This window comes from Octopus sinensis, linkage group LG20, assembly GCF_006345805.1.
Source record: "Octopus sinensis linkage group LG20, ASM634580v1, whole genome shotgun sequence".
In the NCBI taxonomy this organism is placed as follows: Eukaryota; Metazoa; Mollusca; class Cephalopoda; order Octopoda; family Octopodidae; genus Octopus; species Octopus sinensis.
In genome coordinates this window covers 28,901,058-28,926,738 of record NC_043016.1, presented here as the reverse complement: position 1 = coordinate 28,926,738, position 25,681 = coordinate 28,901,058, and the positions used below count along the sequence as shown (strand labels likewise).

General features: G+C 38.0%; 1 protein-coding gene across 10 annotated transcripts in view; it reads right to left on the bottom strand.

Annotated features, from left to right (window-relative positions):
• The window catches only part of LOC115222634 (circadian locomoter output cycles protein kaput), a 129,043-nt gene that overhangs the window by 32,513 nt on the left and 70,849 nt on the right, over positions 1-25,681 (bottom strand). For all 10 annotated transcript variants that reach the window (XM_036511723.1, XM_036511715.1, XM_036511716.1 and 7 more), the window contains 7 exons: positions 21,494-21,583; positions 18,024-18,144; positions 10,341-10,457; positions 8,215-8,413; positions 7,884-7,990; positions 4,870-5,017; positions 2,360-2,544 (listed from right to left, as the gene is read on the bottom strand). In XM_036511723.1, the coding sequence (XP_036367616.1) occupies positions 2,360-2,544; positions 4,870-5,017; positions 7,884-7,990; positions 8,215-8,413; positions 10,341-10,457; positions 18,024-18,144; positions 21,494-21,583 (967 nt within the window). The remainder of the gene's footprint in view (positions 1-2,359; positions 2,545-4,869; positions 5,018-7,883; positions 7,991-8,214; positions 8,414-10,340; positions 10,458-18,023; positions 18,145-21,493; positions 21,584-25,681) is intronic.

Here is a 25,681-nt window from a genome sequence, read left to right as displayed (position 1 = left end):
TGTGTCACTAGCTCAGGTAAATTTCTGAAATACTAATTTACTTTCTCTCTCTTTCAGGTGTGTTCCTGAAGAACAATAAGCTGACTGTATTCAAGTAATAGTTCTTCATATATTCCCATAGCGCATAAAAAAATCCATTTGATACCAACCCACGTGAAGCAACCACCACTGTTACTTAATAAACCTCTCATTTTAAAATTTTATATTTAAATTGAAAACTTCTGTTACAATTTTATGTTAATTTATGTTTAAAATAATAAATTAATAACATTAAAGTGGATTGCAAAAATAAATCTCTGAACAAGATGTAAACAGTAACTGCTCGACAACGTAAAGTATACTAGCCATCTCAATATGGCTAACCACAAAGGGTGGGTGTTACTGTAGCTTTTAGCCCCAGGAGATCATCGTCTCCAGCTGGCTTTAGACACACTTTCAAGAGGCAAATTACCTCGAAACTGCAGTCCGTGCGTATCACTTAGGTTTACGAGAGGGATGACCTCCCTTTGCAAATATCATAAGGGCACAGAAAGTGTGTCTAAAGCCAGCTGGAGACGATGATCTCCTGGGGCTAAAAGCTACAGTAACACCCACCCTTTGTGGTTAGCCATATTGAGATGCTAGTATACTTTACATTAAAGTGAATTATTTTGCTAAATTCCTCTAAATTCTTCATTATTTTGAAAATTTATTGAAACATCATGGTAATTGGGGAGAAATATGGTAATGAAACAGTTAATTACAGACTGTAACATATTTATAAAACCTTACTACATTTACCATTTAGTCATGACTATGTGATAACTGCATTGGAGCAATATGTTCTATGAACACACCAGAAATAGAATCCCTTGAATGCCTAGATGGCTCACTAGAAGTAGTTGACAGCTTTTGGCTGCTCGGAAAGTATAATAGCCAGAGTAAGAATGGATTTGGAGAAAGCTCCAGGAGCAACAACCACTGCTCGCAGCAAAAGTCTTTTCCAATAGAATGAAGGGCAGACTGCATGACGCATGTGTTAGAATTGCAATGTTACATAGTTGTGAGACATGGTCACCGAATGCAAAGAACATTAGGAAGACTGGAAAGAAATAAGTGTAGATATATCTGCACGTGTGTGTGTGTGTGGATGCATCCACATGTGTGTGCATTTGTGCAATAGTGTGGCTTCTTTTCATCTTATCTCATACTTAAACTGCTTAATAGCTACGTACAACCGTCTGAATAGTTCGTTTGGCACTATCTCTAACTTGTTCTTTGCTAGTAACACCAATGACCACTGTTAATGCTAATAAGACTTTCTGGATGTCAGCTTCATTCTACTGTTATCAATTTTCCTCCCCTAACCACTTTGAGTTTAATTGACTAAGTTGTATACCCACCCTGAAAGGGACTGAATATGATAAAACTGTCTAGCTCATATAGTTAACAAATTGATTGGCTGTCAGCTTAATGTACACTCCCAATTTTTACTCATCTGAAAGTAATGAATTGGTTTAACAAGTGGTGTTAATGATTTTGATGGGTCAATGACTCTATACAAAGCCTACCATCCCTAACTGAATTAATTAGTATATTTAACTATCCTTTACTGGAAAGTTCTATATCTTACCATTATCCCAGTGTTGCACATAACCGAATAAATCTCTAATGGATTATTACCTGAAGAAGTGGCAATGTTACATAAACATCTTATTGCATAATCATATATAATTGAGCATTTTACTGTATGCCAAATTGTGTTAATAATAAATTTGCTAATAAAATGCATGTAGTAATACCCATAATGTCCACTCATTGTGCGTGCATGCGTGCGCATGCACACACGCACATGCATGTGTATTCTAGCTTTGTTATTGTGTACTAGATATAAACAAACATCACTGTCATGCAAGAAGTATTGTTTGTTTTCAAATTTCCATTGAAAACATGGCTGGACATGGGGGGAAAATATTTTACTTCAGTTAGAATTGGCAACAGGAAAAGCATCTGGCAATAATCTGTCTAAAAAAATATATTCTGACACATGCAAGCATAGAGAAGTAGACATTAGAACAATGATAACAGTGGGGTGGGGTGAGACAGAGGAGGTGGATTCTATCTAGTGCTCCAATGACTGCCAATTCTCCAATTTACCTGGCTACTATACATGTGCACCTCTCAAAACATAGAGGAAGTGCATACATAGAATGTGATGTGTGTGTGTGTGTGCGCATGCGCAGGTGTGTATATGAGTGTGTGTGTGTGTGTGTGTGTGTGTGTGTGTGTGTGTGTGTGTGTATATAGAGAGAGAGAGACAGACAGATAGAAGTAGTAAAAGAAGTTTAACAGAATAGCAACTAAATAAATTTGAAATTACGTGATATTGAAGAACTTTGTACTCCAGAAGTTAGTGCCGTCCAGTCAACACAAGTAGGTGACAATTTACGAACTGAAGAACTTGGGCAAGACTGTTCTGAGGGTGCTGATTCTATAGCAACTGGTCCTATTTGTTCTTCACTGAAACCAAGCTCTTTCCTCATCTGATGTCGAACATCAGCATAACTGAATAAAAAAGAAAGAAAAGAGATTATTGCTTTGCTGCATACAATACACACATATACACTTGGAAAACTAGAAAACTAAAGGTCTCAATGATGCTTCAAAATTTCGTTTGTTCTACATCTGGTTCTACACTTTTAGTGTAATCATCAACAATATAATTTATACATAATTAATTAAATGTGATGAATAGGTCATTTCATCAGGAATACAGAATATCTGCTATTGCACTGAATTATTAACATATTTGATGTTTCAAAATTTCGTTTGTTCTACATCTGTTTCTACAGTTTTAGTGTAATCATCAACAATATAATTTATACATAATTAATTAAATGTGATGAATAGGTCATTTCATCAGGAATACAGAATACCTGCTATTGCACTGAATTATTAACATATTGTAATTTAACAACATTATGTGGAGCTATTTTTACAGTGCCTAAGCACTAATTCAATATATATAGTGTGCAAGAGGCATTTGAGGAATCCTAATTATCTCTTCAAATCAATTAAAAGGCTTCTATTTCTTTCAGCTTCCCCATAACACATAAAGTATCAGTACAAGAAATGAAAAGACATGCAGCTGCCATATATAAGTAGGACAGAGTGAATTAAAAATTGACAACTTTCTAAATGGTGCAAGATATTTTGTAGACAAATTTTATTAAAGTTATCCCTACAGATGTTCTATAGAAATTATAGCCAGCACATGGGTAATGGGCATATAAGCTATATTTTTGGAGTTTGTGGTTGCAACTGCTATTTCACTTGGCTTGACAGGTCTTCTCAAGCACAGTATATCGCCAAAGGTCTCAGTCACTAGTCATAAAGTATTTGGTTTATACCAAGTGGTTAAAAACCCTCTTAAACATGGCATGCTTTGGTTCTTTGAAGAGAAAAACTTCAATGAAGACCAAGGAAAACTATCTGGCTCATACCAAGTGATTAAAAACCTTCACAAACATGGCATACTTTGATTCTTTGATGAGAAAAACTTCAACCAAGACCAAAGCTCTAATGAGAGAAATGGCAGATGGTTATATTCAAATCTTCCAGACTGATGCACACTAACTAAGTTTCTAGCAACTAAGATGGTTTTAGGAGTTGTGAGTAACAAAGCTCATGTCATGCCATCTCACATCCTCCCACAGGGTTTTAAAGTTAATGCTGTAAGATACAGTGAGGTACCAGAGACATTTGTTACATTCTGGATGTGGAAGGCCATACATGCTTCAACAAGACTGGATATCAGACAACCTTTACAATCATGTAACACCAAACTTGTGGCCTCTAAACTTGCCAGATTTAAATATTATGGACTATTACAGTTAAAGTGTTATTGGAGAGAAAACTTACATCCTCACAATACCACAGCATTGCTGAAGGGCATCATTCTAGTTACAAGTGCTCCAACATATTTCAAGTTGTATGTAGGATGTTAAGTTACCTAATATATCCTTCCTATTTTTAGTTGGCAAGGTTCAATCTGAGAGAGATTTAGCTGCTGTTTCTAGCAGGTCAACTGATAGACTAGGGGCTCCTTCATTAACAAATAATGCAATATACAGTTAATAAACACAAACTCTTTGTATGTATAAACCCGATAAATTTTGGATTTATATATTATGACAATATGGATCATCTAGTTTAAATTATCCGTAAAATCTCGGGATCATCTAGGATTAGACAATCTCTGTAAAATCCCAGGTCATCGAGGTTAAATTATCTCTGTAAAATCCCAGTATGGCATGTATTAGGTCACCTGGATTAGATATAAATAATAATAATAATGAAATTATTGTATACAGTGCTCAGGTGCACCACAACTTGTCAGAAAGTGCATATAAAGTGCATGCAGTAATGTAGAAACGTCTGGAAAGTGAACATGCTTGTGTGGTATCAAGTGTAGTGTTGGCGAATCTCAGGAAGCATGGAAGTTTTGAAGGATGCAGTGCTCCGACAACTAACAACCGATGCCGGCAGTTTGTTCCACGCTTCAGCAACTCTCAGCGTGAAAAAATGTTTCCTGAAGTCATGGGAGCTGTGCTGTTTTCTTACTTTGTAGATTGTCCACGGGTGTTAGATGGGTGGAGTTTGAAGAGGTGCTCAGAGTTATTGTTTGTGCGATGGTTGATAATTTTATGGGTGTCTGCCAAGTCAGCTGCCAGACGTTGGAGTTTCAATGTGTCCATGCCCAGGGAAGTAAGGCGTTCAGGATATGGCAAATGCCTGATGGAGGGTATTCTTTTGGTTGTCCCAGGACGACAAATTTGAAGTATGTAAGAGTAGAAACCAAAATGGACAGATAATATTTTTTTTTCTTACCTGACAACTTTATGAGTACACACAATAAATTCTGGTTTAGAGTTCCACTGGTGATATGTGATATAATAACGAGTTCTTAACCAAATCCACTGTTGTCCTTTGGTTAAAAACCGGTAGAAACATGATGTACCTTCACCTGCATGCATTACTGCAAGAAAACGAGGATGAAATACAAAATTATGACGTGGTGGTGGCGGTGGTAGTAGTAGTAGTAGTAGTAGTAGTAGTAGTAGCAGCAGCAGCAGCAGCAGTAGTAGTAGTCATAGCAGTAGTAATGGTGGTGGTTTCTTATTTTGGCACAAGGCTTGCTTTCCCAAGATGAGCAATTCTTAGTGGTGGAGGCAAGTTGATTACATCAGCCCCATTGCTCAACTGGTACTTATTTTACTGATACCAAAAGGTAAAATTGATTTAGGCAGCATCAGAACTAAGAAAAATATGAGTCAAAAGAAATGCTGTTCAACATTTCATCATATGCACTAACAATTCTACCAGTTCACTGCCTCAATAATAATAATAATAACAGGAGCACTCAGACAGTGCAAACCTCTGCTAAGGCAAAACCAACATCCTCTCAACAATTAGCCAGAGATGATTTTTGAAATGGGAATATCTGAAATAAGCTCGACTGTTCTCACAAACGAGAATACTAAAAATGAACGTGACCACTCTCAAAGATTAAGTAAACAAACAGGAAAAATAATACAGAATCCTTGTCCAGTATCAGATCAATCCCAAGAACTAATCAGTTCATGCCAGTCACGTGGCCAAACATCCCTGAAAGTTTCATCGAAATCCATCCAGCAGTTCCTGAGATAACTTGTCCATGGACAAACAAACAAATAAATACAACTGGAAACAATACCTCCACCTTCACTAAGGCAGAGGTAATTGATCTTTGTACTATAGGCACAAGGCCTGGAATTTGGGGGAGGGGATTAGTTAATTACATTGATCCCCAGTGTATAACTGATACTTATTTCATTGACCCTGAAAGGATGAAAGACAAAACCGACCTCAACAGAATAATAATAATGTCAAGTGGGAAAAATATCTCCTCTTGTAAAACAGGTAAGGGTTGGCAACAGGTATGACATCCAGCCTTGTAAAATACTGCTTCAAATGTGTATTTGTCCAACATAAAACAAATGTATGGATATATATATATATATAATATATATATATATATATATATATATTATATATATATATATATATATATATATATATATACACACACACACACATTTGTTTTATATCATGTATGTTTGTGTGTGTTTATCAAGGACTGTCAAGAGAACAGGAGTTACATGATCACTTTCATTAGCTTAGAGTTGTTTCTGCTATAAGAATCAATGTGCTTAGAAGTGAGTGCTTTGTGTACTCATGCTGTAGCTTCCTCAGAGTCATTAACACATTGAGTGCCATGTATACAATATATGTATACATGGCACTTTACAAATGTGCTGCATATATGTATATTGTATACACGTTTTCTCATCGAAAAATGAAATGTATACAGTTATTGTATACAACTGAAATACTCTACGAATTTGAAAAAAAAAAACATGCGGCAGACGGGACCAATTTACACATTTCTCCTTGGTACTCAGTGTGTTAAAATTGAAGAGTGCAGGCTTATTTTAGAAAGTATTGAAATACGTGATACAACCCTCCCCTCTCACCCCCCACATACATACGTACATATAAACATAAATATACAATTCATCCGTCATCAATGATGACCAAGGACATCACATGAGAGAAGATGGGGCTCAGTGTGTCTGGCTGAGGTTGATCTGTCTGATGCATACTTGGAAGGCTTTGCTATAGGTCAGGCACTCGTGATCTGCTGGGACTGAAGGTGAGAAGAAGTTGGCTCTGGACTTGTACAGCTTGTGTTTTCTTTGTACCCCTGCAATCTTGTTCTCTTCATAGGAGGTGGTACCTCTGCTGCTGCAGTTTCACCAGAATGGGCAGTCTTGTATTTGTGTTTTTCAGAAGTCAAGAGTTGATCCCAAAGTTCTTCAGTGAGGTTTTGAATGTGTCCATGAAGTGCTTTTTCTGTCCAACTTGTATGTGCTTGCTGTCTGCTAGTTTGTTTTAAAACAATCTCTTGGGAGGTGTATATCGAGTGTTCAAACAAGGTGGCCTGCCTGCATACATACATATAAGGGTACGTGTGTGCATATGTGAGTATATGTGAAAAAGAGGAGCAGAGAGCAGCAGGTACATATATATGTATGTATGTATGCATGTATATATATGATGATTACCTCATCTTGAGAGATGATAGCCGTCCCATCAACAAACTCACCACACCCCATCACAGTACAATCACTCCATTAATGAGCCCTCAGATGACTTATAAGACCAGCTGCTGACTGACAGGGTTTAAAACACAAGTGACAGAGATTATTCAAGTTTCTTTTATAACTTTGCCCGTTGGAATCTGATTCTGAAGGACATCATCATCATCATCATCGTTTAACGTCCGTTTTCCATGCTAGCATGGGTTGGACGGTGCAACTGGGGTCTGGGAAGCCAGAAGGTTGCACCAGGCCCAGTCTGATCTGGCAGTGCTTCTACAGCTGGATGCCCTTCCTAACGCCAACCACTCCGAGAGTGTAGTGGGTGCTTTTTATGTGCCACCTGCTCAGGTGCCAGAGGAGGCTGGCAAACGGCCACGATTGGATGGTGCTTTTTACGTGTCACCGGCACGGAGGCCAGTCGAGTATATATATATATATATATATATATATATATATATATATATATATATATATATATATACACACACACACACACACACACATGTATATATAATCCAAAAAGTCAAACAAGTTACAAAAAAATTACAGAAATGGAACCAGAAACAAATTTAAAACCACTACTACTCTTGCTGCTGCTGCTGCTGTCACTACCACTACTACTAAATAATAACATCAGAAGTCTGTTGGAAGCATTGGTATATCTATATTAACGGAGTGAAAAAAAGACAACAATATACTTACACTGCTCATGGCATTTTGAAAGTTTTTCTAAATCATCTGGATGATAATAATCATAGCCTGACGTACCAAGTACTTCAAAGGGCAGATAACCAATAATGGGTGGTGCTCTTCAAAATAAAAGAGAATAAGAGAAATACAAATTATTTGCATGTGTTATGAAGTTATGTTTAATCGCAAATAATGTTAAAATCTGTCTAATCTATGCTAGTTTTGGAATACAGTTTGGGGTTTTAGATGCAACAAGTTGGGACCAGAGGCATGTATTCCAGGTGTGTTAGGTGTGTGCTGCACACCCATCGAAAATGGCAATCCATTATAAATATTAACCTACCTGTGATCGAGGAATAAAAATTTCCACTCAAAGCTGTGTCTGGAAGTGAATTCTGCCTTTGTTTCATCAATATTGGACATTTCTCTGATGAGTTGACAAGGCTGAAGCTGGACTGTACAACAAAAGCAGGCAGTTTCAGCCACTGACTGGTTGAAGTCTTTGGAAAATTTCCGCGTGCCGTCATCGTTAAATGTCGGGGCTGAAATAAAAAAAAGCAACAATAAAACAATGACCAAGACCTTGGGGAGGGGGGAGTGATGTACTGTGCTTGAGAGGACCCATCAAGCCAAGTGCACCCATGCTGGTGGCATGTAAAGAACATCTTTTGAATGTTGGGCCTCACAGAGGCAAATTGGCTGAGTTCCTTTTGACTGTTGGGTCTCACCAAGACCTTTGGCATTATGTCATGCTTGAGAAGAAGACCCATCAAGTTGAGCAAAATCACAATTGTGGCAGATACTGGTGTCACACAAATTGGCACCCATGCTAGTGACACATAAATGCACACCAGTGTCACACAAATGGCACCGGTGCCTGTGATAAAAGCATCCATTACACTCTCAGTGTAAACGTGTCTGGGCTGTTAGTTATTTGAAACAATGGCGGTGGGAGGGGGGTATTAGATCACTTGGAAACAAGTGTAGTTTGGTGTCAGGAAAAGTAAGCATCTGACTACAGAGAAACTCAGCTACAAAATATTCTCATCGAACCCATGCAGACATGGAAAAGTAGATGTTAAAATGATAATGTAATCTGATTAAAAACTTAAACATGTTTGATTAAGGTATCCCAGAGCTGAAGTGAGATGAGACAATGGAAGAGCACTGTGGAAATTGACAGAAGGCTATATATGCTCCACCAAAGCTGCTTGGGAAGGATTGAGAGAACATACTGGCAAGACCACATAAACAATGAAGATATTCTAAAGAAAACCAATAAAAGACCATTTAGCGAAATCTTCACAGAACAACAATTAAAACTAACATACTCAGGCTGCCAGAACAATGACAGTCTAAAACAGCTTTCAAATGGACAAAGAAATTGAAGAAAAATCAAGAACTACCATGGTGGTGCCATGTAAAAAGCACCTGTGCTGGTGTCATGTAAAAACACCTGTGCTGATGCCATGTAAAAAGAACTCGTGCTAGTGCCACATAAAAAGCACTCATGTTGGTGCCACATAAAAAGCACCCAGTCCACTCTGTAAAGTATTGGCATTAGGAAGGGCATCCAGCCATAGAAGCCAAGCCAAATCAGACAACTGGAGTCTTGGCAGCTCTCCAGCTTGCTAACTCCTGTCAAACCATCCAACCAATGCAAGTAAGGAATATGGACGGTAAATGATGATAATGATGATTATGATGGTAGTGGTGATGGCGGTGATGAAGACAACATGGCAAGAATGTTCATAACCGACAAGAGAGAAGTCAATTCCCCCAAAGACAAATGCAAAGAAGTATTAGGTGATGTCATTGGATTTGACAATTGGTAATGCTGTTTAGGCTAGGTAAGCCCTCAAAGGATCAAGGATCCTTCCTAAGCCATAAGGGTAGTTTTCTGTAATGTATATTATATATCATTCCCCCCACCTTGGATGGGACACCACTCCATCCCAGGGAAGGCTAGCCTTGATTGACTTAAAATGCTTAAAGGCATTCCAGGTGTGACCATCCTGATTTTTTTCAATATGCAGGACTACATCATCCAAAGAATGCTTATATGAAATGGTGTGAAATGATCTGAAAGAGATATAGTTGTCATTTCTAGCAAAACAAGCAAATGTTTAGAGGTTCAATGGAGAAGACAGGGGAGGATCAAAACATTATTGGAAGTTGTGCGTGTGAAGACCTGCAGTTTGTTATGTCTCATGGCAGGACACTATATTCTGTATAACTCAGTTTATCAAGCTCAGTTTATGACTAATGGCTAACAGAACTTCTGGGAAAAATTAACTTGTGATAGGCTTGCATCCTGTCCAGGTGTGATTTGTCTTTCATTTGCTAATGTGGTGCTGCAGAAATAAGTAAGAGTTAAGTACTTTACTCATTGGTGCCTATGTTTCATAGATATTTCAAAGAAGGTTAATAAACTGGTGGTGATAAAACAAAGAAAATGAGAGAACTCACCACAATCTGTCCATTTTCTAAAATTGCCAGTAACCTTCACATATTCGTAGACAACGACAGCCGCTGGTATGGCAGTGCCTCTTTGTAAATGACACATGAAGGACACTTGGTTCTCATCTGAAATTATATAAAGAATAATAAAAAAACATAAATGACATAAACTTGTATTTCTTTACATCATAAGAACTTGGAAATTTTGTGAGATGTGAAAAACATTCATTTTTAACGGTAGAACCCAAAGTAGGCTTAGCAATAAATAATGGTTTCAAATTTTGGCACAAGGTCAGGAATTTTGAGGAAGACTGAACCCCAATGCTCAACTGGTTCCTTATTCTATTAATTCCAAAAGAATGAAAGGCAAAAATGACCTCGGCAGAATTTTCAACTCAGAATAAAAAGATGGATGAAATACTGCTAAGCATTTTGTCTGATGATTTTGTCAGCTTGCTGCCCTAGACTTGGCTATAAACAATAGCATATAAATATATACATGCTATCATTTGTTGCTTTATCTACTCTGAGTGAGTTCCAGGGTTAATAACAACTTGTGTTTCAATATCTAACGTGAGACATGCTGGCTGAGAAAGTTCGGTAAAGTGGAAGTGGTAGATTGGTATCTCTGCAGTTTAAACCACATTCAACTACTCCAATGTACTTTAAGATAAGCAAGTTTAATAACTGTTGGGCTGCTATTTCTAGCAGGCTGAGTAGAGAAGTTCCATATTGGCTCAATGGTGGAAGACTCCTGTGGGTTATTGGGGGGGAGGGATCTGATTTGAAGAAATGTGATCACACAGAAGTGATGATACAGCATTGAGATAAATAGAAAGATATAAAATTGCTGGCATTGTGCAACCCATGGGAGAAAGGTGCCAAATTATATTATTCTTTATCAATTAAAATCAGTATATTTATTCAGCTCATTATTTAAAGAAAAATTCTGGAGTAGACACTTCTTCCAAACTTCCAATCAATTTCCACACAAACGCACACACATACATTTATTTGTTTGCTTTTACTCCTATTTCTCTATGTTAGCTTGAGTAGGACAAACACTTATTTTTGAGGCTGTATTTTACAGATAGATGCTCTTCCTATCACTAACACGTAATCCTTTTTCCAAATTCAGAATATTTTTTATTCCATATACCTTAGAAAGTTCAGAGTTAAAGGATGATTTATTGGCAGTGGCATTCACTACATTCACCTTCTGCATTCTTCTGACTCATTCCTCAGGCCATATATATGCAGGAGGTGAATGTAGTAAAGTCACATGACTACATCCAACTCTCGCTCTCCCCCTCTTGCAACTTTACAAACCATCCTTATTTCTTCTTTCTCTACACTCTCTTCTCTTCCTCTTCTTGTACACATCCTCATGACGATACATTCTGGCACCTAGTCAACACCATATTAATCTCTCTTTGGGGCACCACTTCAGGCGTCCCATGAACCTCCACCATAACAAATCCATTCCAATTCTCCCCCTCCTCCAACACCTAACATAAAATCAATATCCTATTCTATATTCTACTCTCCTTCTCAAGTGAGAGCTCTCATTAATCTTGTGAGTTAGAAGAGAACCTCACCAATGTTGGTACCAGCTGAAAATCTTCCAATACACCGCATAATGTGGTTGACATTAGGAAGGCCATCCAGCAAAAGAAAAAGACAATGGAGCAACACGTTGCCCTTTGGTCAATTGGCTACTGTCATTTCAACGTATGCCAGTATGGTAAGCAAATATGAAAACATGACCACCACCACCACCACCACCACCACTGTTGTATAATCCGGGAGTCAGAAAGTTCAGTTCCTCACAGAGACCAGCAGTATAATCCCAAGCTGAGAATCTTTGGTCTTATTTAAAGATTCCAGCTGGTCATTGAGTGAGGCACTGGACCTTACAATACCCAAAATAATTATTCACCGAGCTGAGTTCTAGCTTTCTTAGATGTAGCAGTACATCTGTGTGTGTGTGTGTGTGTGTGTGTGTGGTGTGTGTGTGTGTGTGTGTGTGTTGTGTGTGTGTGTGTGCATACATGCATGTGCTGAAATTCAATAGATTGCTTTGGTCCAGTAGTAGAACATCAGTCATGGTTACAGAAAATGTAGGTTAGAGTCCCATAGGTAGCCTTCAACTATCCAAAAAGGTTTTTTTTAACTCAATATTTATATGTTCTTATCTATAGTTTCAATTACTGTGCATTTCACCATCAAAAACAATTTATTTCATTTCTAAGTTTCTAAATTCATATGATGTAAACAATATTTACATATTAAATTTTATCGGGGATATTATTCAACTATCCTACATATTGGAATCTATTTACAGATACATGCCCACAGTTAAATGTACCACACTGTGTTACCTACTTACAACTAGGCAGACTGGACTGTTGACAGTTCAGTGTGTTGGTCATGGAGAGTACACTGAACTATATCACACTGTCATACCTTCTTACAGCTAGGTAAGACCTGACCGTTTTTAACAATAAACCTCTGTCTGCTATTTCTGCTGATGATGATAGCATTGGTGGTGGGGTGGTGGTGGTGTAGTGATTGTGGTGATGTCAATGATGATAATGACATATCATTTTTAGAAACAAACTTATCTAAAATGTATTCCACCTAGGTCATTGATTATCAATCATGAATCATGGGAAATTTTCTAAAATTGAATTTAGTAACTTTTCAAGGTTAAAAAGTGTCTTTGCCTCTCTTCCTTCTGCTATCATCCTCTCTCTCTCTCTCTCTCTCTCTCTCTCTCTCTCTCTCTCTCTCTCTCTCTCTCTCTCTCTCATACACACACACACCACCACCACCTCCTCTTCAATTTTTATGTCTGGCTCTTTCTTACAAGGTCATATATACAGAATATACAGACACATCTCTCCCTATCTATCTATCTATCTATCTATCTATCTATCTATCTATCTATCTCTATCTAGGTATCTACATACATCTGCATATATCCAATAAATCCCGAGTACAAAGTGTAGAATAAAAGGAAAAAAAAGACAAAAAATACACTTGTCATCCACATTGACAAAGAGTTGATGAAATTTGAGGTAGCCATAGTGGTGGTTGTAGAGTTGGAAACCACAGTGGTGGTGGTGGTGGTTGTAGGCTGTAGTTCTAGTGATTGTGGTGACTGCAATGTGGCATTATAACTGAATCTATTAGACAGGTTTAGCAAGAAAGTGAAAACAATAATGAAACAAAAATTTTTTTCTTTTTTTCACACCTACTAGTTTAACAACTATTAAACAGGAATGCATATTGTGTTTGTGTGTACATTGGATAGTTGTGTGTGAAGGTTTAACATTCTACTTCACAACCACGAGGTCCTAGGTTTTGATATCATCATGGTCAAAAGCCATTTACCAAAGCCTCTTATTAACCCAATGCTTCTTGTGGAATCAGAGATATGGAAACAGCGTGGAAGCTCATCAGATGGATTGTCAATAATTCAAAGATCCAACCTTATCGCACTAAGACATGGTGATTTCGCTTGAGAGGTATTATAATAATAATGAAGTGCTATGAATGAGTTTCAAGAAAATATAAGCAGTTTATTTTTGTGGCCTGTAGATGACTTTCAATGTGTGTGTGTGTGTGTGTGTGTGTGTGTGTGTGGCATGGGTTAGAAGGCTTAACTGGAACTGGTAAACTAAAGAGCTACACCAGGTTTCAGTTTGAATTTAACCAGCTGTAGAAACCAAACCAAATTCAGAATGGAACCTAGTGTAGTTCTCCGGCTTACCAGTTCCAGTTAAGTCATCTAACTCATGCCAGCATGGAAAGCAGACATTAAATAATGATCTCACACACACACATATGAACGCACACAAAATCCAAAAACTGTTTTTCTCTCTCTTATCTATCCTTTCTGCAGTAGAACATAGGCTCAAAATGTTAGAGACTTTTGCCAATTTTCTGAGTGTCAAATTACAGAGTGTTTGGACTAAATCTGATGATTTTTAAGTCTCTTTTTTTTTTGTTTTGAGGGACTGCTTGATATATTGGTGAACAGTCAATGGCAGCTGAGAGCATAAAGATTAAAGTTGTGGTGAGTAAGAAACACTGCCAGATCTGACTGGCCTGGTGCAGCCTTCGGGCTCCCCAGACCCCAGTTGAACCATCCAACCCATGCTAGCATGGAAAGCAGACGTTAAATGATGATGATGATGATGATATCATGATGATCCATGCCAGATATCAAAATGCCAACATTATGACTGCTGCTTAATACTCTGTGGACACTGTGATATGACATGGACAGCTGCCATGGATACTACAAAGCTGTGATCAGCAGGAAGGCACAAAGCAGGTATTCTGACTGTGTCCACATGTGGGAATTCATCCAACAACTGCAGGACAAGTTGATGGAAGATCCAAGCAAGGAAATCCAAACTTTGATTAAGGGAGACAAGCATTGAAAGTCACCACTATGAAGCAGGTATTGAATGAGAACTTTTGCCCCCACTCATTCAAGAGTTATGAGGGGAAAATCCTGACAGCCAAGGCTAAGGAGAACCACTTGACAGAAACAAAGAAGCTCCTGAACAAACTGAAGATTCTGTTGAAACAGGGATGATCTGGACCCTTGATCAGTTGTGAACCCAGCACTCTGCTAGGCCATTAGCCACACCACCACTCTTCCACTGTTCTTATGCATGTCTACAGAACATATTCCATTCTCTTGTGCCTTCCATGCATCAATATTCCCTTTGAAAGATAAACTCATTTGCGACTTTTGTGTTCTACTTTCTGACCCCAGAATCACTCTTATCTTTCTTACACACACTCTCCTCACTGATAAGAACCTTATCAGATAAAAAGATAAGAACCTTAGAAATTTCCTAGTAATAAGATCCACAGCATCCAGCTCCACACAACTGGGCACTTTTTAATGTGTTTGCTGATGATGCAACACCTGTCCCTATATTAACAAACCACTATCAACACTGGACCGAAGACACAACATCATCTAACCTTATACATTCCACCATATGTAAACTTTGCTACACCTTTTACATTGGGGAAACAGTCTCACACCTTGTTGATTGCTTTTGGTAGCATATTCAAAGTATACTACTATGCATGTTAGGCCAACCTGTCACCACCCACTTCAATACTATGGGCCATTACATCCCTCAAGTGGTGCTATGTTCTTTATCAGTTGAACAGAGGATGTTCAACTGATAAACTGCTATCTCTCCTTTCAACATTTCCCCTGAAGGAGCGATGTATCCAAAACACTGCAGTTTCCACTCCTCATAACAAGGTTGTTGTACTCATGTTTATCAGTTTTACTATCATAAGTCTTGCTGGCAGAACAAAACCAGCCTCACTGGAGTCTGTTTTGTCATTTATATATATATATATGGCAGAGGAGTAACTGTGTGGTAAGTAGCTTGCTTACCAACCACATAGTCCTGGGTTCAGTTCCACTGCGTGGCACTTTGGGCAAGTGTCTTTTACTATAGCTTCAGGCCGACCAAAGCCTTGTGAGTGGATTTGGTAGACGGAAACTGGAAGAAGCCCATCATATACGTATATATATGTATATATTTGTGTGTTTGTGTTTGTCCCTGCAACATTGCTTGACAACCGATGCTGGTGTGTTTATGTCCCTGTAACTTAATGGTTCGGCAAAACAGCCGATAGAATAAGTACTAGGCTTACAAAGAATAAGCTCTGGGGTCGATTTGCTCGACTAAAGCCCATGCTCCAGCATGGCCACAGTCAAATGACTGAAACAAGTAAAAGAGTAAAAGAGAGAGAGTATATATGCGTAGGTATGGCTGTATGATAAGACGCTTGTTTCCCAACCACATAGTTCTGGGTTTAGTCCCACTGCATGGCACCTTGGGCAAGTGTCTTCTACTATAGTCTCAGGTCAACCAGAGTGGATTTGGTAGATGGAAACTAAAAGAAGCCCATCATGTGTGTGTGGGGGGGGGGTTCTTTGTGTCTGACCCACCCCACCCACCATTTTTTGACAACTGATGTTGGTGTGCTTACATCCCCATAACTTAGCGGTTCAGCAAAACAGACTAATAGGATAAAGTACCAGGCTTACAAAGAATAAGTCCTGGGGGTTGATTTCTTCAACTAAAATGTGGCGCTCCAGCATGGCCACAGTCAAACGACTGAAACAAATAAAAGAATAAAAGAATATATTGTTACTATAAACTTCAGTGTTTTCTCATCTATTTCCAGAAACTTGAAATTCTACTGATTCTTCAATTCAACAGAAAAACCTCTAAAACTTCTTAATAAAATTCACTTGTATTTCCACCAAATGTCATAAGACTAAATGTAATTCAGACATACATTATTCATACCCAGATTATTAAGTACCTGCAGGTCCCATTGAAATTACATGCATCTTAGTCATTTCTTGTTCAATGTAAAAATTTACTGATTTTCATAACATTGTCTCATTAACTTAAAATATTTTTATATTTTTTTTCTTTTTTTTTTCTTTTTTTTTTTCTATATATAGGGTTGTTTAAACATATAAATGAAGACGGGTGAGAACAAGTAGAATAATAATCAGTGCTGAAATATAACGAATTATAATTATAATGAGCCTATGAAGCTTTAAGTTTCATTGGGTAGAATCAATCTGTTTTAAATAATAATAATAATAATAATAATAATAATACATACATACATATAACACCTACTTAATGTGCTGAGTGTCTCCTTCTTTCATTTGTCCACTCACTCATGTACCCCGCCACATACACACACACATATAGAGACAGAGCATATGAGAGTGTGTGGGTGTGTGAGAGAGAGAGAACTGTAACTTGAAGTATGTAGAACCACTGATAAAATATTAGTTTCAAATTTTGGCACAAAGCCAGCAATTTTTTTGGGGGGTGGGTAAGTCGATCACATCAACTCCAGTGTTCAACTGGTACTTATTTTATTGATCCTGAAAGGATGAAAGGCAAAGTCAACCTCGATGGAAGGAACCTGTGGAAAAGGTGGACCCAGGAAGGCATGGGATGAGGTGGTGAAGCATGACCTTCAAATGTTGGGCCTCACAGAGGCAATGATAAGAGACCAAGACCTTTGGAGATATGCTGTGCTTGAGAAGACCCGGCAAATAAAGTGAGATCGCAGCCGTGGCCTATACCAGTGTCACATAACCAGCAAATTTAAAGTACCCTCGAATCGTCGGTCAATACGTCATGCTTGAGAAGACCAAGTGAAATTGTAGTTGTGGCCCATAATAAGCACCATTTAAGTGCGGGTCAATGCCAGTGCCACCTGACTGGCTCCTTGTAAAAAGCACCATCCGAATGTCGTCGATGCCAGTGACCTCTGACCAGCTCCTGTGCCAATGGCACATAAAAAGCACCCACGGTACTCCCAGAGTGGTTGGCATTAGGAAGGACATCAAGTTGTAGAAACCTTGCCAGATCAGATCGGAGCCTGGTGCAGCCTTCTGGCTCACCAGTCCTCAGTCAAACGGTCCAACCCATGCCAGCATGGAAAACAGACGTTAAACGATGACGATGATGAACATACAGACGGACAAAATGCCACTAAGCATTATGCCTGATGTGCTGACAATTCTGCCAGCTCACCACTTTAACCACTGATAAAATATTGGTAAACTGTGAGATGTCGGTAAAAAACAAAAAGCATAATAAAATTTACCTTTCTCAAAATCCTGTATACTACTGGCAGATATTTGTTGATATGATAATAACAGATTGTTTAGGCTGGTTCTCTCAGTAACATGGACAAAATCGTACAAAGAGCGATTAACCAAATCAGTCTTTGTAAAAAAATGAAAGCAAAAAAGAGAAGAAGAAAAAAATAACATTAATATAAACAGAAATAGAAAATATTGTCAAATATGAAATTGAAACAGTGCTAATGTAATAATAAGGTGTTGCTGTTGTTCATGGCATCAGCCACGGCCATTCAAAATATAAATGCATGATGTAAGAAGTAATTTTTTTTTTTTTCACATTACACACAAAATGTTGAACACAAGCTATTTCGCTTCTCTGTTTTAGAGAAAAGAGGCAGTGAGAGAGTTACACTGATTAACCCTTTTGTTACTAACCCGGCCAAAACCGGCTCTGTGGTAAAATGTCTTGTTTTCATAAGTATTGAATTAAAATCTTCCACCAAACCTTAGTCACAATTTATGTTCCTAACACTAGATTAATCATAACTAAGTTATTTTACTAAATTCTTTGTTATATTTAAAATAATTGAAAGAAACACAGAGCATCTCAAAATAAATACGGTAACGAAAGGGTTAATATTGGTCAACTTGCTGACTAGCAAAATACAAAAACAATCCACAATGACAGAAGATCCAATCTTGATGGTACTACAATATATCTACACACACACACACACACACACACACATGTATGTAAATGTGTGTATAAAGACTATACAAACAGACATTAGCTACTGATTAGTAACTTCAGAATAAGAGCTAAACAAACTGAGAGTTCAAAGACATTCTGGAGATGGAAAGTATGGAAACCGATATATCTTTCTGATAAACCAATATATCTTTCAAAACTATTCTAGGTCAGTGTTTCTCAAAGTGGTGGTCCACAGACCGGTGCTGGTCTGCAGACTGTGCTGGTCCGTGAGCCATCAGCTGCCAGTACACGGCAGAAAAGAAAGAAACATTATATTTTATAATGTAATATTGTATCATTTGTTTACAAAATAAATGTATAATAAAAAAAATGGTCAATTTTTATTATATTCATTATATATATTGGCGCAGGAGTGGCTGTGTGGTAAATAGCTTGCTTACCAATCACATGGTTCTGGGTTCATCCCCACTGTGTGGCACCTCGAGCAAGTGTCTTCTACTATAGCCTCGGGCCGACCAAAGCTTTGTAAGTGGATTTGGTAGACGGAAACTGAAAGAAGCCCGTCATATATATGTATATGTATATATATGTGTGTCTGTGTTTGTTCCCCCAACATTACTTGACAACCGATGCTGGTGTGTCTACATCCCCCTAACTTAGCAGTTGTGCAAAAGAGACCGATAGAATAAGTACTGGGCTTACAAAGAATAAGACCTGGGTCGATTTGCTCGACTAATGGCAGTGCTCCAGCATGGCCGCAGTCAAGTAAAAGAGTAAAGAGTAGAGTATATTGTTTCCAATATAAATTAATATTACTAAGAAATATTACTGGTCCCTGGCACATTGGAAAAAAAAAATGCTGGTATGCCACTTCAGATAGTTTGAGAAGCACTGCTCTAGATGACATGTATGTGTGGGATGACGGGTCCCGCATTTCGTCTTGGGCACGTACCAGTTCCCCCAGTGTCGGGTCAACGCACCCCGCTGCTGACGTCATCCCACAGTATGATAGAAAGGAAGAAAAGGAGATAAAAAGTTACAACACAGAGGACAACTGGGTGTTTTTATGACATACACTGAATGTTACAGACTAGTTTTGTGGCTGGACAACAATATCAGCCATACATAAGGTAACATGGTAGTGCAGTAACACTGTTGTTAGGGCCATAATTGTTGAAAGATAGTCGTAGTTGTATTGGAGGAAAGTGTGTAGCAAATATTATTATTTACTTGTTTGAGAGGAGCTCTGTGACAAACATACAAAGCAGAAAGAGAAACAGAAAGCAGGAAGTTTGCCAGAATTTTGTGATGAGAGAATAAGCAGTATGAGGTGCTCTGGATTGTGAAGCAGTAGGTCAGGTAAAATTAAGACAAAGCCTGTGGGGAAATGTGCGTCCAAAATAACAGTGATATATTCACCCTCAAGTAACAATGACCAGAAAGAGGATTGGAAGTGTGATTATGAGGATGTGAGAAATGTGTAGGAGGGAGATCTGCTGAATAGAGGGAGTAGCTATTGAAATGAACAGTTATATGGTCAAAATGACTATTAATGATTATAAAGACTGGGAAAGCAACAATATCTATCAGATGCAGTAGCTTGTGATACTAAAAAGATCTGACTGCTGGATCTAGTCTCCCATGTAATCAAACAAATGAAAAAAAAAAAGAACAAAATATTTTGGAAAGAAGCAATTACAGAGGTATCAAATGATGAACCAAGTTATGAAAACAATAAAAAAAAGTTTTCATATGATTACAAAACTTAGATGAGATTAATGCCAAATCAGGATACCACTGAGGCACTCTTTATAGACAACTACAAGAGAAGTTTTTAGCTAAGAGAGAACCATTATATCAAGTACTTGTTTATCTGGAGAATGTCTTTGATAGGGTAAATGAGGTATAATCTGGCAGCCCTTAAGATAAATGTTTGTGAGAGTAGTGCAAGCCATTTACAGATGAAGCTGGCAAAAAGATTTGACAAGGAGTTCAGAGCTGATTTTAATGTGCAGTTAGATGTTCACTAAGGTTTGGTTCACAACCTGTTCGTATTTATTGCAGTCTACTCAAAGGAATTTAAGACAGTTCATGAGAATTCCTATACGCTGAAGTATTAGTTATCAAAACAGAGTCAAAATGTGCGTATAAATTCTAGAATCAAAAAGCCTTAGAGTAAACTTAGGGAAAACTGAAATTGAAATAAGTAGCAGAGAAAACAGCCCCCTGTTGTCATCAGAGAAATAACTGTGCCTGATGTGCAGAAAAGGAGTAGGTAGGATCTTCATATAATGTATACAGTGCAAACTAATCAGGCAAAGAAGTTGTACAAAGATCACATTCAAACTGATGGTAAATAAAGACAGTGTATCTGGATTTACAAGAGTAGTTAGCAGTCAGAATAGCCATGAAATGGATTCTTTTCAAAACCTGAAAGACTATATAGAAGTAATGGACAACTACTCTTACCTTGGAGACCTAATTAGCAGTGGAGAAGGGCATTCAGAAAATATAGTAGCCAGGACAAAGAGTAAGAAAACCTCAAGGGACTGCCATCTCTGCAGGTAATGAGGGGATTCTCTCTTTGAGCAAGGGGCAGATTGTATGTTGCATATGTACAAACTGCAATACCTCATGGTAGTGAGATGTGGGCATTGCATATGCATACATGTGTATGTGTTAGAGCATGCGTTGTAACATAAATGTGTGTGTGTGTGTGTGTGTGTGAACAATCACATAGATAAAAAGTAGATTAGAAATAATATTGAAATACATTACCGGTAAATGGCCAACAAGTGATGTTATGCTCTCAGAGGCATAAAGAATATTTCCTTGTTGTGTAAAAACAAGTAAAAAGCTGTCTAAGGCCTGTAAAGAGAAATCAATATCAAATATGAGTGAAAAACGAAAAAGTAAATAAATAACAATAATATTGGTTTCTAATTTATATACCTAAATGACAACAGATGAGAGGACATTATAAGGGTTAATTATAAAAATGATGCAAGTTTAACCATTTAGCATTCAAGTCAGCTGTATTTGACCCAAATATTCTAGTTGTTTTACGTTCAAATTAGTTAAATCTGGCCTCTCACACTTATCCTATGATGTCATTTAAAGAAAAATAAACAATCACATCATGGAAATTTCAGAGCAACAAGATACTGCATGATTAATTGAAAACAATGTGAATAAATAAGCTTTACATTTGATAGAATAATCTGAATGCTAAAAGATTAAATTGAATAAATAAATTTTTAAAAAAACATGCAGGAAACAAAAATATACAAAAGGATTGAAATGGGATGATCCTTGATTATTCTGATGATCAAGGGCAAGCATCATGCCTCACCTGAGTCTCTGACTAACATGCACATAAAGACCCACCCAGGCAATCCTTATCCTCCCACTCAGTAAATTCAAAAGACAACCCTTCCACATCAAGTGGAGTTTTGGTAAAATTATTCAAGGTTTGGCTGAAGAAGAAAGTGTTTGTCATTAGTCTCTTCAATCTTGTCTACAATACAATTCTTTTCACCATGTCTTCTAGGTAGAGATAAAAAAATGACCTGCCTTTCCTAGCCAGAAGAGGACAGTGAGGCAATTCCCACAATGGACTCAGTTAAATAGCTAGATCTGTAGTCCACACATAAACGATTTGATGTAACTCTATAAGTGAGTAATACTTGAACACTGAAAGAGTGCATATGAGTGCATGCTCTGCATGCACTTTGAACAAGCTCAGCCAACTGCACTTCTGTAAGTATAGAACTTATCATAAACAGACAATACTCCACTCTATACTAAACTGCCTAGTCAAGAATAATAGAGAGTTTTCATTTTTCCAAGGCTGAAATTGCCTTATAATAGGTTATCCAGATAATATTTGTAAAAGTACTTGTGCAATGCCATGAAAGAGTGCATGAACAGTGCCACATAAAAGCACCCAGCACACTCTGTAAAGTGGTTGGCATTAGGAAGGGCATCCAGCTGTGGAAACCATGCCAAATCAGACTGGAGTCTGGTGCAGCTCTCCAGCTTGCCAACTCTGGTGAAACTGTCCAACCCATGCCATCATGGACAATGGACATTATATAATAATGATGATGATGATGATGATTATGATGAGTGTCTCCCTTAAGTATGTCATCAGTTTTCCTCATCCTCTACAGAATTCAACAATTACCAATTTTCTTGCTTTCTTCAAGCAGCCTCAACTGAAATGTAATCTCATAATGTCATGTTATCAATCTTTGTTCTCTATTAGCATCAGTAAGGGCTTTAATTATATGCTGATGTTGCTGGTGGTAGTGGTGGTAGTGCGTGATAGTAGTAGTAGTATGTTTGTACGTATGGAGGTATGAATGTATCTACGTACATTAAAGGTGATAAACAACTAGAAACACTGCTTCAGACTGTACAGTAGTTTACAAAAGGAATTGATATCAGAAGAATGTGCCATAGAAAACGTGCCAAGAAGAAAACTTATAAGAACTCTAAAATCATGCTGGATAAAGGAAATAAGATAAGAGGATTAGACTGACTTACTTTACTTAGGAATAAATGAATAGTGCAGACAAAGTGCAAAACCATACAAAGGAAGAAAAAGTTGAAAAGGAACATTATAGTCACATTAGATTAATAATAAAAAGAGCTTAATGTAAAATATAACAGAATGGACATTAACACTGATGCTGTTCCATCAATAATTTATAGTTGTGATAAGTCTCAACAGGACATTAAAAGAATTAGCAAGAAAATTTATGACTGAATTTAGAATATACCACTGAAAATGTGACAGAAAGATAATATTTCCTATGAATACAGCATTAGGATGTTGAAGCTTTATGCAACTAGAAAACTGCTATAAAATAGCCACAATAGGACTACAAAAAATATCTCTTTTACTTGTTTCAGTCATTTGACTGTGGCCATGCTGGAGTACCACCTTTAGTCGAAGGAATCGACTCCAGGACTTATTCTTTGTAAGCCTAGTACTATTTCTATGGGTCTCTTTTGCCGAACTGGTAAGTTACGTAAACGTAAACACACCGGCATCGGTAGTTGAGCGATGTTGGGGGACAAACACAGACACACAGACACATACACATACATACGACGGGCTTGTTTCAGTTTCTGTCTACCATATCCACTCACAAGGCTTTGGTCGGCCCAAAGCTATAGTAGAAGACACTTGCCCAAGGTGCCATGCAGTGGGACTGAACCCGGACCCATGTGGTTCGTAAGGAAGCTACTTACCACACAGCCACTCTAGCGCCTAGTAAAGAATAACAGAAAAGTAATGCAAATATCTATGAAAAATATAGACAAAACTATTTCTTTAGAACAAAAAACACCCAAGCTGGTGCCATGTATAAGGCACCCTTGCCAGTGCCACATAAAAAGCACCTGTGCCAGTAGTACATTAGAAGCACTGATGCTGGTGCCATGTAAAAAGCACCCAGTACACTCTGTAAAGTGATTGGCATTAGGAAGGGCATCCAGCCATAGGAACCATGCCTTAACAGTCAACTGGTAACTGGTGCAACTCTATGGCTGGCCAGCTTCTGTCAAGCCACCCAACTCATGCCAGCATAAGAAACAGACATTAAATGATGATGGTGATGATGATGATGATGAAATAGAAGCTGGAATAACCAAAAGCCGAGAGAAGAAGAAAGGAATGACAACAGAAATTGTGAATAAAAAACAAAATATAGAAAAACAAAAAAAAGCTAAAAATGATGTGACTGAATGTCGTATTAAAGTGCTACAAAGGAAAATTCCTAATATAGGTACAGGTGTGGCGGCTGTGTGGTAATAAGTTTGCTTCCTAAAAGGCAGCGAACTGGCAGAAACGTTAGCACGCCGGGTGAAATACTTAGCGGTATTTCGTCTACCGTTACGTTCTGAGCTCAAATTCCGTCGAGGTCTACTTTGCCTTTCATCCTTTTGGGGTCGATAAATTAAGTACCAGTTACACACTGGGGTCGATGTAATCGACTTAATACCTTTGTCTGTCCTTGTTTGTCCCCTCTATGTTTAGCCCCTTCTGGGCAATAAAGAAATAAGAAGTTTGCTTCCTAACCATATAGTTTTAGGCTCAGTTCTAATATGTGGTACCTTAGGCAAGAGTCCTCTACTATAGCACTGGGCCAACCAATGCCTTGTGAGTGAATCTGGCAGACAGAAACTGAAAGAAGCCCTAATACAGGCATGTGCACATATGTATGTATATATATTATATATGTGTCGTCTACATCTGTGAAATCTGGAAGAGGGCAGTGAATATCTCTCAATTGCTGAACATGTTCCATCGACTCAGCCTATATCTATTCCTGGGCATCTCTTACTGTGACAGAGTAAGAAAATAAAGAGGTGATGAGGAAAGCTGTCATAGGAAGTTTGCAGGACATAGTGACTAAGCAGCGGATATGCTACCATTGTGATGGAGTGGACGTCAAAAGGAGGTAAAAAACTGAATGAAAGACCAGGGACAAAGTGGTGCAGTATGTTCCAGGATTACATGATAGAGATGGGCTGTGGTCTGAGTAGAACTAAAAGGATAGCTATGCTTTTGGGATGTTTAGAGAAGGCTCATTGCCCATTGTGCTGACAGCACTGGAAGAACTAAATACTATGAGCTAAGAGTGTATGTAGGTGAGCATGTGTATACGTGCATGTGTGTGTATGTATGTGTGTTACTATCTCCATCAATTGATAGTTGTATGTGAGTGTCATCATCATGCAAGCAGTGTCCTTCATTTCCAATCTTCCAAGACCTGTCTGGTTACGAAAGAATGTTACTTTTCTTGGAAACAGGTGAGGGTTGGTGACAGAAAGGGCATCCAGCTGTAGAAAATCCACCTGACCCATGGAAGCATGGAAAAGTGGACATTATGATGATGATGACAACGATGATGATGTTGATGGCCAATATTTAAAAAAAGAAAACAAATATGATAA